The sequence below is a fragment of the Delphinapterus leucas genome, chromosome 15, assembly GCF_059928025.1.
Source record: "Delphinapterus leucas isolate spDelLeu-1000000601 "Yukka" chromosome 15, BTC_Dleu_Yukka2, whole genome shotgun sequence".
Taxonomy (NCBI): domain Eukaryota; kingdom Metazoa; phylum Chordata; class Mammalia; order Artiodactyla; family Monodontidae; genus Delphinapterus; species Delphinapterus leucas.
In genome coordinates, this window is record NC_143143.1 from 62,073,114 (window position 1) to 62,089,129 (window position 16,016).

At 44.2% G+C, this 16,016-nt stretch overlaps 1 protein-coding gene across 1 annotated transcript in view; it reads left to right on the top strand.

Moving 5' to 3' along the window:
- TTLL9 (tubulin tyrosine ligase like 9) overlaps positions 1–16,016 on the top strand; it is a 61,176-nt gene that overhangs the window by 41,958 nt on the left and 3,202 nt on the right. Inside the window, exons 11-14 of the mRNA XM_089896675.1 lie at positions 10,607–10,662; positions 11,426–11,622; positions 13,691–13,804; positions 15,018–15,142. Coding sequence (XP_089752801.1) covers positions 10,607–10,662; positions 11,426–11,622; positions 13,691–13,804; positions 15,018–15,142 — 492 coding nt within the window. The remainder of the gene's footprint in view (positions 1–10,606; positions 10,663–11,425; positions 11,623–13,690; positions 13,805–15,017; positions 15,143–16,016) is intronic.

The following is a 16,016-nucleotide window of genomic DNA, read 5'->3' on the forward strand; positions in this document are numbered from 1 at the left end:
TGCCAGGCTCTGGTCTGGGCAAGGAGATACAGCAGTGAACAAGATAGCCCTGGTCACTTCCCTTCCGGAGCTTACAATCTTGTGGAGATGGGGGATCCTCCAGTGATCTGAGGAGAGCAGCCTTGCTCTGCTCAGAGCAACTCACCCCAGGCTTCTCTGCTTGACAATCATTTCACATTGATTCATGTTCATAGGATAGGAATGTTTGAGTCCCTTTGGAGAATGTTTTCATCCTTTTACATGCCTAGTCATCGGCTCACTCATTCACTTGAATACAATGTCCTTTTCACCCATCAAATTGACAGATATGAAAAATTTGATAACATGCTATATTGGCGAGGCTAGGGGAGTACATACATTGCTGGTGGAATGTGAACTGGTACAACCGCTTAGGAGGCAATCTGGCAAATTATCAAAAGACAAAGGCACAAACCCTCTGACCGAGCAATTCCCTTCTGGAGTTTATCCTGCAGGTACACTAACAATATAGTAAAAGAGGGGGTTCAATGTTATTCACTGCACAGCCTTGTTGTGAGATTTTTTAAAAAAGAAAATAACTAAATGAATTACTCATTTATACAGTGGAGTACTATACAGCTGTTAAAAAGGAATGGGGGGGCTTCCCTGGTAGCGCAGTGGTTGACAGTCCGCCTGCCGATGCAGGGGACACGGGTTCGTGCCCCGGTCCGGGAAGATCCCACATGCCGCGGAGCGGCTGGGCCCGTGAGCCATGGCCGCTGAGCCTGCACGTCTGGAGCCTGTGCTCCGCAACGGGAGAGGCCACAACAGTGAGAGGCCCACGTACCGCCAAAAAAAAAAAAAGTATATCTCTGTATATGTTTTTATCTGTGCCTAGATATCTCTGGAAGGATGTAGAAGAAACAGGAAACAGAATTTGCCTTTGGGAGGAGAAATGGATAGGTGGGGACTGGGGCGGGAAGGAGATGCTCCTTATATACATTTTTATACCTTTTGACTTTTGAACTATGTGAATGTATTATCTGGTTCAAATATAAACATCAAAGATTCTTTTTAAGATTTTCAGACATGAGCACCAGAGGAAAAGGGGTAGATGATCAGAAATACTTAGGAGATAAATCAGCACGACTAGATTACCTGCATATGGGAGAGGTGGAAATGACAAGTGATGTTGCCAAGCTTCTGGCTTGGGCAATCCAGCTGATGCTTTTAGTCAATTCACATCACTGTGCCTTAATTTCATTATTCAATTAAGTGTCTGTCCAAGGTAATACATTCCCTACATGATAGAAGGGCTCAGGCCTTCCTGAGAATTTTCTACAATTTGTTTCTTTCTATTTAGCCAACTTCAGCCTTTCCAGTATGTTTGTTTTATTTTGTGATTCTAACAAGCCTTTACCATATGCAACTCATCAAATTTATTTTACTTTCATTTTTTGCCACCTCATTTCTTATTAAAGTTAAATGATACATGTAAAGCACTTAGACAATGCCTAACCCAGAGTGACTACTCAGCACACGTTAGTGGTCTCCCGACCCCCATTTAAAAGTGTTTGCTTATCTCCAGGCATCACGGGGCCTTATTAAACTGAGGCCTCTCCCAGGGCCTTATTAAACTGAGGCCTCTCCCAGGGCTAGTTTCTGTTTAATGAGCCTTTGCTGTTTTCACAGTGAGCGAATACACGTCATTTTCCATCCCTTCTTTTAATTGTTCTTAATTTTTAAATACTGAAATATTTAAATTCTATGAAAACTGCAGGAAAGGCTGTAACAGAAATCTATGCATCTACCATCCAGATTTAACAGATATTAATATTTTGCCATATTTGCTTTAGAAACACAGCAACTTTTAAAATAATAAAGCAACTTGGGATCACAAAATAATAATATATAATATTATTAACCTGACTTTAAATAAATATATATAACACATATAGTTTACACACAATTATTCAGATACATATATGCATATACACACACCCCAAATCCAAAAATATTCACCTCAACACTGTAGTAGTAAACAAGCAGAAACAGCTTAACCCACCCTAGAGGGATGGTGAAATGAATGATAAAGCATTTCCAGGATCCTGTGTAGCTGTTGAATACAATGAGGTGATTGAAATGTCATGGAAAAGTACCTACAGGAATTCCCTAGCGGTCCAGTGGTTAGGATTCTGCGCTTTCACTGCTGAGGGCCCGGGTTCCATCCCTGTTTGGGAACACTAAGATCCCACAAGCTGCAAAGCTCTGCCAAGAAAAACAAACAAAAAAAAACCCAACGTATCTATCACAGACCATGAGGTGGAAACATGTGCGGTGTAGAACTGGGATGTGTTTACAATCCCATTTTTGCTTTTAGGGAAGTACGTTTCTGTTTAGAAGAAAGTATGAAAGGATACTCATGAATCTACTAACTTTGAAAAATTCAGAGGATTAGAATCAGGTCAGGAAACATTTACTTTCAACTTTACACATTTCTCTATATTATGAACTGTTCTTTATAACTGCTATGAATTACTTTAATAGTAAAGAGAATAAAACATCTAAAGGATATAGCCTTCATAATAAAAGTATAGCTCTTTAAAGACAAATCAGAAAATACAGAAATGTACAAAAAGGGGGGAGGGAGGAAAAGAAACCTTGTCTAGTCACACTTTCTAGAAATAACTACTTACCTTTTTGATGTCTTTCCTCCCAGGTTTTTTGTTGTTGTTTGGCCTCTTATATATGAGTGATCCCACTGTATAAGTATAACCTTTTTTTCACTGAACATTATTTAAGTATTTTCCTTATAGACATTTTTTATTAGTTACAAAATATTCCACTGAATAGATTTACCGGTTTACTAATCCTACTTGCTGCAGGCATTTGGGAAATAGTCAATTTCTTCCTGTTATGACAAACAATGCTGCAAAGAAACATATTTTTTTCATAAATCTTTTACTATATTAAAATTTTTTCCTTTGTATGATGCCACAGGGGTATAAATACTGGGTCAAGGGCATCGGCCAGATTGTTTTTCAGAAGATTTCCTCATATTTTTACCCTCCCACTGACATTTCATCCCAGCTCCCCAGTACTGGGGACGATCAATTAAAAAACACATTTCCAGGGCTTCCCTGGGGCGCAGTGGTTAAGAATCTGCCTGCCAGTGCAGGTGACACGGGTTCAAGCCCTGGTCCTGAAAGATCCCACATGCTGCAGAGCAACTAAGCCCGTGCACTGCAACTACTTAAGCCCGCGTACCTAGAGCCTGTGCTCCACAACAAGAGAAGCCACCACAATAAGCCCGCGCACCACAATGAAGAGTAGCCCCCATTCGCCACAACTAGAGAAAGCCCGTGCACAGCAACGAAGACGTCACACAGCCAAAAATAAATAAAATAAATAAATTTATTTAAAAAAAAACACATTTCCAAAACAATTGGCATACATAGGTGAAGCATATATGGGAATTCATTGTCCTATTCTTTCAAGTATTCTGTGGGTTTTAAATTTTTTCCCAATAAAAAGGTTAAAAAAAAATGTAACTGACTTGATGGGGAAGCAGATTTTTTGCCTTAGAGTTTGCATCTCTTCCAATTTGCATTTTTCCCCCATTTACATCCCTTTAAAATTGTGTATCTTTTATTACTAGAAACTTTGGGCACTTTCCCAGATGGTCTTTTACCAGTTATATTTTCTCTTTTATGTTTTCATATCCTTTATCTATTTATCTATTAGGGTCATACAATTTTACTGTTAACAATTTATGCGTGATTTTCACGTGACAAAACATTAGCCTGTCATATTTGTTACAAATCTTTTCTCTAGTCATGTTTGCCTTTCATTTTTGCCTTGACATCTGATTAATTTCCTTTTCACATAGTTGACTATATCCACTGATTTCCTCTGTGATTTCTATTGTCATTTCTAAGATAAGAAGATCCTTTTCCCCCTGAAGATCTCACAGCTAATCAGTTCCACTTCTCTATGAATTGGACCATTTGTTTGCTTACTTTTTGCCACTTAGCTTGTTGGTCCATTGGAACCTGGTTTCAGGTCCATCTGTGGAGAGGGGAGGCTCTGAGGTCAGCTGCCCAGTCACCCACTCTCCTCTTTTAGCCTCTGCTTCTCCCTGGAAACTAGGCAAGTCCCTGACTTCTCCTCCCCACAGGCCGGAGCAGTGTGCGGAGAAATGTGAGTGTTTCCTCCATCACAAGGGAGCGATTTCCCCTCTTAAAGCCAGTAACTCACTTTGCCTGAACATCCTCTTTTTCCATTTTTTAAATAACAATTGTATTGTAATATATTCACATACTACACAGTTCACTCAGTTAAATCATACAACTCAATGGTTCTTTTTTTAAAAAAATAAATAAATTTATTTATTTATTTATGGTTGTGTCAGGTCTTCGTTGCTGCACACGGGCTTTCTCTAGTTGTGGCGAGTGGGGTCGTTGCGGTGTGCAGACTTCTCATTTTGGTGGCTTCTCTTGTTTCAGAGCATGGGCTCTAGGTGCATGGGCTTCAGTAGTTGTGGCACATGGGCTCAGTAGTGTGGTTCCTGGGCTCTAGAGCATAGGCTTAGTAGTTGTGGCACATGGGCTTGCCCTGCGGAATGTGGGATCCTCTGGACCAGGGCTCAAACCCGTGTCCCCTGCATTGGCAGGCGAATTCTTAACCACTGCGCCACCAGTAAAGTCCCAACTCATTGGGTTCTTATCATCTTCACACAACCATCACCACATTCAGTTTTAGAACATTTTCACCATCCCCCAAAAGAAAATCCATATTCATTAGTTGTCGTTTCCCATTTCCTTCCAACCCCACTTCCCAGCCCTATGCAACCACTTTTTACTCTATATGTTGCTTATTCCGGACATTTCATATAAATGGATTCATATAATATGTGGTCTTTCGTATCTTCTTTTATTAAGCATAATGTTTTCAAAGTTCACCCATGTCATAACCTGTAACAGTACTTCATTCCTTTTTATTGCTAAGCAATGTTCCATTGTATGGATATAGCACATTTTATTTATCCATTCATTAGTTGATGGACATTTGGGTTGTTTCTACTTTTGAGCTATTATTAATAATGCTGCTATGGACATTTATGTACAAGTTTTTGTGTGGACATATGTTTTTATTTCTCTTGGGTATATACTAGGAGTGGAGTTGCTGGTCACATGGTAATTTTATGTTTAACCTTTTGAAGAACCACTAAACTATTTTCCAAAGCACTGCACCATTTTACATTCCCACCAGCATGGTAGGAGAGTTCCAGCTGCTCCACATCCTTGCCAACATTTGTTATTATCTGTCCTTTTTTATTATAGCCACACTAGCGGATGTGAAGTGGTTTTGATTTGCATTTCCTTGATGACTAATGATGTTAAGCATCTTTTTGTGTGCTTCCTGGCCATTTGTAAATCTTTGGAGAAATTTCTACTCAAAGTCTTTGCCCATTTTCTCATTAGGTTGTCTTTTTTAATGTTGAGCTGTAAGTTTCTAAATGTATTTTTAATACTGCTCCCTTATCAGATACACGATTTACAAATATTTTCTTCCATTCTGTGGGTTATCCTTTATATTTTTTAATATATATTGTTCCATTGTTTGTTTTCTCTTTTTTAAATGTTTATTTATTTATTTATTTATTTATTTTTGGGTCGGGTCTTGGTTGCAGGCACACAGAATCTTTTTGTTGCAGCGCGGGCTCTTCGTTGCAGTGCGCAGGCTTCTCTCTAGTTGTGGCGTGCAGGCTTAGTTGCCCAACCAGGGATCAAACCTGCATCACCTGCATTGGAAGGCAGATTCTTAACCACTGGACTGCCAGGGAAGTCCCTGCTTGTCCTTTTTTTTTTAGGACTATTTTTTAGAGCAGTTTTAGGTTCATAGCAAAATTGAGAGGAGGGTACAGAGATTTCCCATATACCCCTTCCCCCATGTGTGCATAGCCTCCCCCACTATCAACACCACTCACCAGAGTGGTACATTTGCTACAATTGATGAACCGATGTTGACACATCATAATCACCCAAAGTCCATAGTTTAAGGTTGTACATTCTATGGGTTTGGACAAACGTATAATGATATGTATCCATCATATTGTATCATACAGAGTGATTTCACTGCCCTAAAAATCCTCTGCGCACTGCCTTTTCATTTTCTTCATAAAGTCCTTTGAAACACAAAAGTTTCTAATTTTGATGAAGTCCAATTTATCTACTTTTTTGTTGCCACCTGTGCTTTTTCTTAAATCTCAATATAATTTTTTTTACATCTTTATTGGAGTATAATTGCTTTACAATGCTGTGTTAGTTTCTGCTGTACAACAAAGTGAATCAGCTATATGTATACTTATATCCCCATATCCCCTCCCTCTTGAGCCTCCCTCCCACCCTCCCTACCCCACCCCTCTAGGTTGTCACAAAGCATTGAGCTGATCTCCCTGTGCTATGGAGCAGCTTCCCACTAGCTATCTATTTTACGTTTGGTAGTGTATATTTGTCAATGTTACCGGCTCACTTCATCCCAGCTTCCCCTTCTCCCCCCGTGTCCTCAAGTCCATTCTCGACATCTGCATCTTTATTCCTGCACTGCCACTAGGTTCATCAGTACCGTTTTTTTTAGATTCCATATATATGTGTTAGCATACAGTATTTGTTTTTCTCTTTCTGACTTACTTCACTCTATGACAGACTCTAGGTCCATCCACCTCATTACAAATAACTCAATTTCGTTTCTTTTTATGGCTGAGTACCATTCCCTTGTATATATGTGCCACATCTTCTTTAACCATTCATCTGTTGATGGATACTTAGGTTGCTTCCATGTCCCAGCTATTGTATAAATAGTGCTGCAATGAATATTGTGGTACATGTATCTTTTTGACTTATGGTTTTTCTCAGGGTATATGCCCACTAGTAGGATTGCTGGGTCATATGGTAGCCCTGTTTCTAGTTTTTTAAGGAACCTCCATACTGTTCTTCATAGTGGCTGTATCAGTTTACATTCCCATCAACAGTGCAGGAGGGTTCCCTACACCCTCTCCAGCATTTATTGTTTGTAGATTTTTTGATGATGGCCATTCTGACAGGTGTGAGGTGATACCTCATCGTGGTTTTGATTTGCATTTCTCTAATGATTAATGATGTTGAGCATCCTTTCATGTGTTTGTTGGCAGTCTGTATATCTTCTTTGGCGAAATGTCTATTTAGGTCTTCTGCCCATTTTTGGATTGGGTTGTTTGTTCTTTTGATATTGAACTGCATGGGCTGCTTGTATATTTTGGAGATTAATCCTTTCTCAGTTGCTCCGGTTGCAAATATTTTCTCCCATTCTGAGGGTTGTCTTTTTGTCTTGTTTATGGTTTCCTTTGCTGTGCAAAAGCTTTTAAGTGTCATTAGGTCATATTTGTTTATTTCTGTTTTTGTTTTTGTTTTGTTTTTGCGGTACACGGGCCTCTCACTGTTGTGGCCTCTCCCTTTGCAGAGCACAGGCTCCAGACGTGCAGGCTCAGCAGCCATGGCTCACGGGCCCAGCCGCTCCGCGGCGTGTGGGATCTTCCCGGACCAGGGCACGAACCCGTGTCCCCTGCATTGGCAGGCGGACTCTCAACCACCTTGCCACCAGGGAAGCCCTAGTTTTGTTTTTATTTCCATTACTCTAGGAGGTAGGTCAAAAAGGATCTTGCTGTGATTTATGTCATAGAGTGTTCTGCCTATGTTTTCCTCTAAGAGTTTTGTAGTGTCTGGCCTTACATTTAGGTAAGTTTAATCCATTTTCAGTTTATTTTTTTGTATGGTGTTAGGAAGTGTTCTAATTTCATTCTTTTACATGTAACTGTCCAGTTTTCCCAGCACCACTTACTGAAGAGGCTGTCTTTTCTCCATTGTATATTCTTGCCTCCTTCGTCAAAGATAAGGTGACCATAGGTGCATGGGTTTATCTCTGGGCTTTCTATCCTGTTCCATTGATCTATGTTTCTGTTTTTGTGCCAGTACCATATTGTCTTGATTACTGTAGCTTTGTAGTATAGTCTGAAGTCAGGGAGCCTGATTCCTCCAGCTCCGTTTTTCTTTCTCAAGATTGTTTTTGCTATTCATGGTCTTTTGTGTTTCCATACAAATTATAAAATTTCTTGTTCTAGTTCTGTGAAAAATGCCATTGGTAATTTGATAGGGATTGCTTTGGGTAGTATAGTCATTTTCACGATGTTGATTCTTCCAATCCAAGAACATGGTATATCTCTCTATCTGTTTGTATCATCTTTCATTCCTTTCATCAGTGTCTTATAGTTTTCTGCATTCAGGTCTTTTGCCTCCTTAGGTAGGTTTATTCTTAGGTATTTTGTTCTTTTTGTTGCAATGGTAAATGGGAGTATTTCCTTAATTTCTCTTTCTGATTTTTCATTTGTAGTGTATAGGAATGCAAGAGATTTCTATGCATTAATTTTGTATCCTGCTACTTTATCAAATTCATTGATTAGCTCTAGTAGTTTTCTGGTGGCATCTTTAGGATTTTCTATGTATAGTGTCATGTCATCTGCAAACAGTGACAGTTTTACTTCTTCTTTTCCAATTTGGATTCCTTTTATTTCTTTTTCTTCTCTGATTGCTGTGGCTAAAACTTCCAAAATGATGTTGAATAATAGTGGTGAGAGTCTTGTTCCTGATCTTAGAGGAAATGCTTTCAGTTTTTCACCATTGAGAATGATGTTGGCTGTGGGTTTGTCATATATGGCTTTTATTATGTTGAAGTAGGTTCCCTCTATGCCCGCTTTCTGGAGAATTTTTAAATCATAAATCAGTGTTGAATTTTGTCAAAAGTTTTTCTGCATGTATTTCACCTGTGTTTTTGTTGTCACAGCTAAGAAGCTCTGCCTAACCCAAGGTTGCAATGACTTATTCCTAAATGTTATTCTAAAAGCTTTATAGTTTTTGCTCTTATATTTAGGTCTGTGGTCCATTTGGAGTTAATTTTTGTCTATGGTATGAGAAAGGGGTCTAACTTTATTCTTTCACACATGGATATTCAGGCATCCCCACCCCATTTGTTGGAAATACTTTGCTTCCCACCACTTAGTTGTCTTGGCACCCTTTTCGAAAATCAATTGACCAAAAATGTAAGGGCTCCCTTCCTTTTAGTGGTTTGTTATGTGCTTATTCTTTTGAAATTAAGGCAGAAAATCTCTCAGACAAATGTGAAAAAAAAAAGTCTTTGAAAAGCCCCAAAGAAGACATTCTAGGAAAATGGTGCTACAGAGAATACCCAACTTCTCTGGAGAGGCTGAAGCCCTGTCCAATATGTCACAAATATGGAGAAACATACGTGTTAGGGGAATTAGACTTGGGTCAGTGACCTAGAGCCTCTACCTCCGCATCTGTGAAATGTCCCAATGTTACCAACCAGGGTTCTTGGCCTCCTCAATCAATAGAAATTGATCAGAGGCCAGAGAAGAAATTCAGCCAAGGCTTTATTGGGGCCCCTGCTGCAGCAGTGGGGGGCAAGAACAAGTAACAAGTTCCCTTACTCACCAAGGTGGGGGGAGCTGGTTCCTTATATGGGATGAGGGTAGGGGTGTGTCCAGGGGTCGGGCCAGAAGGGTGGCTTCGGTGGTTTGCCCAACGCTTTGGTGGTGGTGGTGTGTAGGGGGCATGTGCAATACCCTGCTTTTGCTCCCGACCCTCTGCTTTTGCTCCTGGCTCTTCAGAAGTGGCAGTTGGGCTTTTTGGTCTCTTTGTATCTTGTTGTCCATAACTTGCCCCAACTGCGCATGCATGCAGTTATTTTTAGTCCCTTATAGTTTCTGTGTATCCAGGTGCAAGCACTGCAGCAAAAGGTCTCAGCCTGTCTCACCAACAAGTCCAAGTGAAAGTTATGTCTTGTCACTACACAAGGTTTTGGGGATCCATCCTACTTAGCTATGTGGAGGAGAATGTTGAGAAGGGGTATTCTGAGTGGCTGTCATCCTCTCTGAGCCTCGAAGCTCTCTTCTGCGAGATGGGAATGATTTGGGGAATACATGAGCTGAAGTGTGTGAGCATGCTCTGTAAGCTTCCAAGTGTTGCCGATGTCACTGGTGGTGACGATGGTAATGATACCGAAAGGCAGACTCTCAGGGCTGGGACTTCAAAGGTGGCCAACTTGATCCCATCCCAATGCTGGGTCACTTCTCTGATATTCCTGCAAAGTGGCCACCCAGCCTGAACCCCTCTAGTGACAGAGAGCTCAGAATGTCCTGAGATGGCTGTTCTGTGCCTGGCCTTTCTACGTGTTAGAAAGTGTTCTCTCCTCTTGAGTGGAACAACCCTAATCTAATATCAGCCACGCCAGGCACTGTAAGAGGCGCTTCTACACAGCATCTTATCTGATTTTTCAGATAACCCTGTGAGGTCAATATACTACTACACGCCCCCATTTAGTAGGTGGGGAAACAGGCTCAGAGAGGTTAAGTGACTTGCTCAGGGGCGCGAGCCCATCTGACTCCAAAGCCCCCGCACGTGACCTCTGGGCTTGTTTGGTAGCCTTCCCCCATCACTTCCCAAGCAAGGGTCTCAGTTTGGTCCCTGGGGGCTACTTGGCGTAGGGCTCAGCGCCTTCTTGTCCGCACTGGCCCTTGACCACTAATCTCTACCAGATGTTCACCTCACCAATGTCGCCGTGCAAAAGACGTCTCCCGACTACCACCCAAAGGTGAGGAACCTGGGCTTCTGCCCTCCGGGTATGGCCTCTGGGACTGCGCTGGGGGGAGGAGGAGGGATGCCAAGGAGCCCAAGAGAGTTCAGATCACCCTTCCCGTTTGCAGGGCCCAGGGCAAGAGTACAAATGGAGGCCCACACATCATGTGTCCAAATATTTAAGAGTTACAAATCAAACGAACACACCCTTTAAAAAAATGTGTTGTATCCCCCTACCTTGACAGATATACTCCTATCATCTATCTATCATCTATCTATCTAATAACCTGCAAGGCCAGGTTCATACTTAGAACACTCAGACTTCTCAGAGTTAAAAGCCAGAACAGAAGAGCCCAGGAAGAGATGGTCCCCAGCTCCCCATCACCCCGAGGGGTTTCCTTCAAACACACACACACACACACACACCCAAAACAGCAAGCTGTTGGTGACTCCCTGGGCCTTGGGGTGCACACATGGTCAGGGCAGTCTGTCTGCATAAGGGCAGACCCAGGGAGGAAGCTGGCGCAGGGCATTTGGTCAGGGACTTCTGGGGTGGTGGATAGCAGGCTGTGCTCTAGGAAGAGAGGCACAGGCTCTTGGGCGTGTAGAATCTTTGCCCCTCAAGGAGGGACACACTTGGGGTTCTCCTAATCACAGGACTCAGGGCTGGGACCCTCTCGTCCAAGCCTAGGGGCTGTGCTGATGGTAAATGATGGTCTGGACGGGCCAGGTCTGGGTTGACCGAGGCTCCCTCTCCCAACCCGGCGGCGGGGTCCCAGGGCTGCAAGTGGATGCTGCAGCGCTTCCGGCAGTATCTGGCATCCAAGCATGGGCCCAAGGCAGTGGAGACGCTCTTCAGTGACATGGACAACATCTTCATCAGAAGCCTGCAGAGCGTGCAGAAGGCGATCATCAGCGACAAGCACTGCTTCGAGCTGTACGGCTACGACATCCTCATAGACCAGGACCTCAAGCCGTAAGTGGATGGGCTCGCGGCCCGGAGAGCCTGGAGGGATGTTTTACACACTCTGCACACAGACTGCCCGGTTTGAGCTCAGCTCTGCCACTTCCCAGTGGGGCACACTTTCTTTTTCTGTGCCTCAGCTTGCCTGTCTATAAAATGGTCACTGTGGGACTTCCCTGGCGGTCCAGCAGTTAAGACTCTGCGCTTCCACTGCAGGGGGCACGGGTTCGATCTCTGGTCGGGGAGCTAAGATCCTGCATGCCGCGCGGTGCGGCCAAAAAAGATTAAAAAATAAAATAAAACGGTCACTCTGCCTGTAAGATTGTTATGAGGAGGAAGTGAGGTACTGAGCCCCATGCCTGGCACTGAGGCCTTTCCTGAGCATCTGCTGAGTCAGCGATCCTCCCCTCCTATCAGGCAAGAAGCTTCGCCTCTGTTAGCCCTGGTGCTTTGAGGATGCAAAGTGCCATGTAAGGAAGTACTGGTACCATGTCGATCCCTGCTAAGAATTTTGTGCCCTCCCAGTGCCCACGAGGAGGCTGAGCTGATGAGCAGAACAAACCTGAGCTATCAGGGAACACAGTGATGGCCCTTACGTGATACAGCAGGGCACAGAAGCCCAGTGGGGTTGCTGAGGCAGCTTGAGGTCATGCAGTAAGTCAAGGGCCGAGCCAGGCCCAGGGTCCATGTTCCTGGGCTGAGCTGCTCCCAGAGCACTGAGGTTCCTGGACCCAACCCCCTCCCCAGGGTCACTGTATAGCTGTTGAGGGGCTTTCTGAGCTAGGAGTAGGAGCCCTAGAGCAAGACCTAAGTCGGGCCCAAGTTCAAGAGAAACAGGGGCCGGGCACCAGCGGGTCTCTCTCCCTTGCCCCCAGGGATGCAAGATGTGCTATGGGCATTAAAGTGGACACTGAAAGGGGAAACAAGCTTGGCAGGAGGCAGGAGATAGTGGAAAGGGGGCCCTAGTCTCACACTGACCTGCTGGGTGAGCCCTGCCCTCTCTGTGCCCCAGATTCCTGTCTGTAAAATGACAGGGTTGCACAAAACAAGCGGCTGCAGGCTGGCGGCCCTTGGGCTGCTTCTGGCCTGAGGACGCTTTGAGTTTGGCCTTCCCGATGTTTTTGCATTTGGTTGATTTTCATTGACAGTCTCCAATAACTGGAAGACGTTTACACAAAAACCTGGATTTTTTGGCTTTTCTGGAAGAGTCAGAGGATCTTGCAATTCTGGGTTCACATTTTCACAGGGCAACGCTCTCCTAGAGCCTCCATAGCCACCCCTTTAGACATGGAATGCTCTTTCCGGCTCACCACAGTCCCTACCCCTCCCTGCTACTCCCCACCCCCTGATGTGTCAGGCTGGTTACCATTTATGGGCAAAGTTTCACTAGGAAAGGAGTTTTTCTTGTACTCACAGCTCTTTTGAAAGAAGGAAAAGCGATAACAAGCGTGAGGGCAGCAAAATCATTCTTACCCCCACCAACTTGCTTCATATAAGTCACCAGCTGGACCCTGTGGGAACTGCCCAAGTTTGTGACAGTTGTCTTCAAAAGTTTTGTGCTTCCCTGGTGGCGCAGTGGTTAAGAATCCGCCTGCCAATGCAGGGGACACGGGTTTGAGCCCTGGTACGGGAAGATCCCACATGCCGCGGAGCAGCTAAGCCTGTGTGCCACAACTACTGGGCCTGCGCTCTAGAGCCCGCGAGCCACAACTACTGAGCCCGCGTGCCACAACTACTGAAGCTCGCGCGCCTAGAGCCCGTGCTCCACAACGAGAGAGGCCACCGCAATGAGAAGCCTGCGCACCGCAACAAAAAGTAGCTCCCGCTCGCTGCAACTAGAGAAAGCCTGCGCGCAGCAACGAAGACCCAATGCAGCCAAAAATCAATCAATTAATTAATTAATTTAATTAATAAAAGAAAGTTTTAGCCCCTGAACGCTTTCTTCAAATGGAAATGTGGCGAGAGCAGCCCTGGTTGAATTGAGGGTGAGACCCAGGCACCCTATCTAGCCTCTCAGTGAAATTCCAGGGGCCTCAGGGACCAGGTACACTTAAGATTCTCTACTCCCTTCCCTCCGCAGGTGGCTCCTGGAGGTCAATGCATCCCCATCACTGACAGCCAGCAGCCAGGAGGACTATGAGCTCAAGACCTGCCTCCTGGAAGACACCCTGCACATCGTGGACATGGAGGCCAGGTGAGGGAGAGCAACCTTGCTCATGCATCCCTGTACCTGACCATCAGGGTTCCCACGGAGGATAGAGAACTCAGAACCTTGGGACTTGAGAGGCCCTCAGAGATGGCTCTGTCCACCCCGCCCCAGCATTCTACAGATGGAGAGACTGCAATGTGCACACAGGGTCAGATCCTGGCCCAGGGACTCAGCCCTGTCCCAGCAGAGCAGGCCAACGACAGCTTTCTGAGATTTGGTCCAGCAGGATTTCCTCAATATTTCCTGACTGTGTGACCCTGAACCACTCACTTCACCTCTCTGAGCTTCAGTTTTCTCATCTGTAAAATGGGAGATTTCATATCTGTCTACCTCTCAGGTTTGTTAGATTAATTTACCAAGATAATTTATTATAAAGTGTGTAACTCACAGAAAGTGCTCAGTAAGAGGCTATTTATTGATATAATGATGTGTATATAATAGAAAGATCCAGGGTTTGACTTCAGGAATGGCTCAGGCAGTGTTGGCTGGTTTGTCTGCTCTCACTTCCCTCTCTCTCATCTCTTTCCTCCGTATTAACTTTTCCCCAATTATTCTGGCAAAAGTCTGAGGGCTGACTCTCATTGCTCATTGGTGGGGATTGAGTCGCATGCCCATCCCGGAACCAATCACTGTGACTCTGATTGGCCTAGGTATTGTGCCCACCTCCCAGGGGGTGGGGTTAACCCCACCTGAGCCATGAGAGTGAGAGAGGGAGGCATGGTTTTCTGAAGAAAAACCCAGGTACCCACAGGCTAAAAAATGGTGAAATGTATGCTGAGCAGGCAGAACCTCAGGTGTCCACTATATCCACCATCACTTATTCATTCAACAAACATTTGAGCCCCTACTATATGCTAGGCCTTGTGCCACACACTGGGGACACAATAAAGGACACGACAGGCCTAGTCCCTGACTTCATGGAGTCTGTGGTCTGGGAAGAACAGCAGACTTTAAACCAGAAAGCACGAATAGGCGCATGTTACTGGGGGCAAGTGTGGAAGCCTGGGGACAAATGGGGGATGACCCCTCTGAGGGCTGTGTGGGCACCTGGGAAACGGCCAGTGAATGGATGGACAAAAGAAGGTACTCTGACAGGGTGGGCACCAGTCGGGTGCAGGGAACAGTCAGGGACCTAGCTTGAGTCTTAGGGCCCCACCAGGTGCACCTTCATTAACCTTTTTGTCTCCTGCCTGTCCAGACTCACGGGAAGGGAGAAGCGAGTGGGAGGCTTCGACCTCATGTGGAACGATGGCCCTGTCAGCAGAGAAGACGGGGCTCATGACCTGTCAGGGCTGGGGAACTTTGTGACCAACACGCACCTTGGTATGTGGGGCCAGGTGGGGAGTGGGCACCAGGGATGAGCCATGGGAGGTGCCAAGTAGTCTAAGAGGCAGCTTGCCACAGTGGTTAGACTGTTTTAATTTGATCTACAATTTACCAGCTGTGTGACCTTGGGCAAGGGACTTACTTCTCTGTTCCTCATCTGTAAAACAGAGATTAAATAGTTTCTGACTTAATATATGTCGTAGTGAGAGATATTATTAATCTGTCACGAGGTGGATTTCAAAAGGCCTAAGTGGCACCCAAACAAAAAGCATGATATGTTGTTAAGACAAATTAAGGACTTCGGGGCTTGACTTTAAATTTTGTTTTTCAAAAGTGAAAAATTTCCCTGACTATAAAAATTATTCATACTCATTGTAGAATATTTGAAAATTAAAGAAGAAAATGAAAAAAAAACCCATCCAGACGTAACCATCTTTAACAGTCTGGTGTATTTCCATCCAGTTTTTCAAAAATGCATATATTCATGCTTTTTCTTTTACAAAATTGGCATTGGGCTGGAGCTTTGAGTCTAATTTCCCATGTAGCGTTTTTCATCTCATTCAATAATAAGAGCTTCTCTTTTGGAAACATTGTATGGCCAGGTCCAGACTACCTATTTTACATACGTTATCTCATTTAATTTTTAGGCAGCTTTTATTCTTTTACAGATGAGGAAATGGCCTCCAGATGTTACATCATTTGCTGATGGGCTTGGTTGTAAGTGGTGAGCGGGGACCTGAACCCTGATCTGTCTGTGACTCCAAAACCCGAATGCTTGGCTGCTAGTGCTTGTCCCTTAGCACAATTAAAACCAAAATTACCATATGGCTGTAAAACATCCCCAAATTTATGAAATCAATTTCATATAATC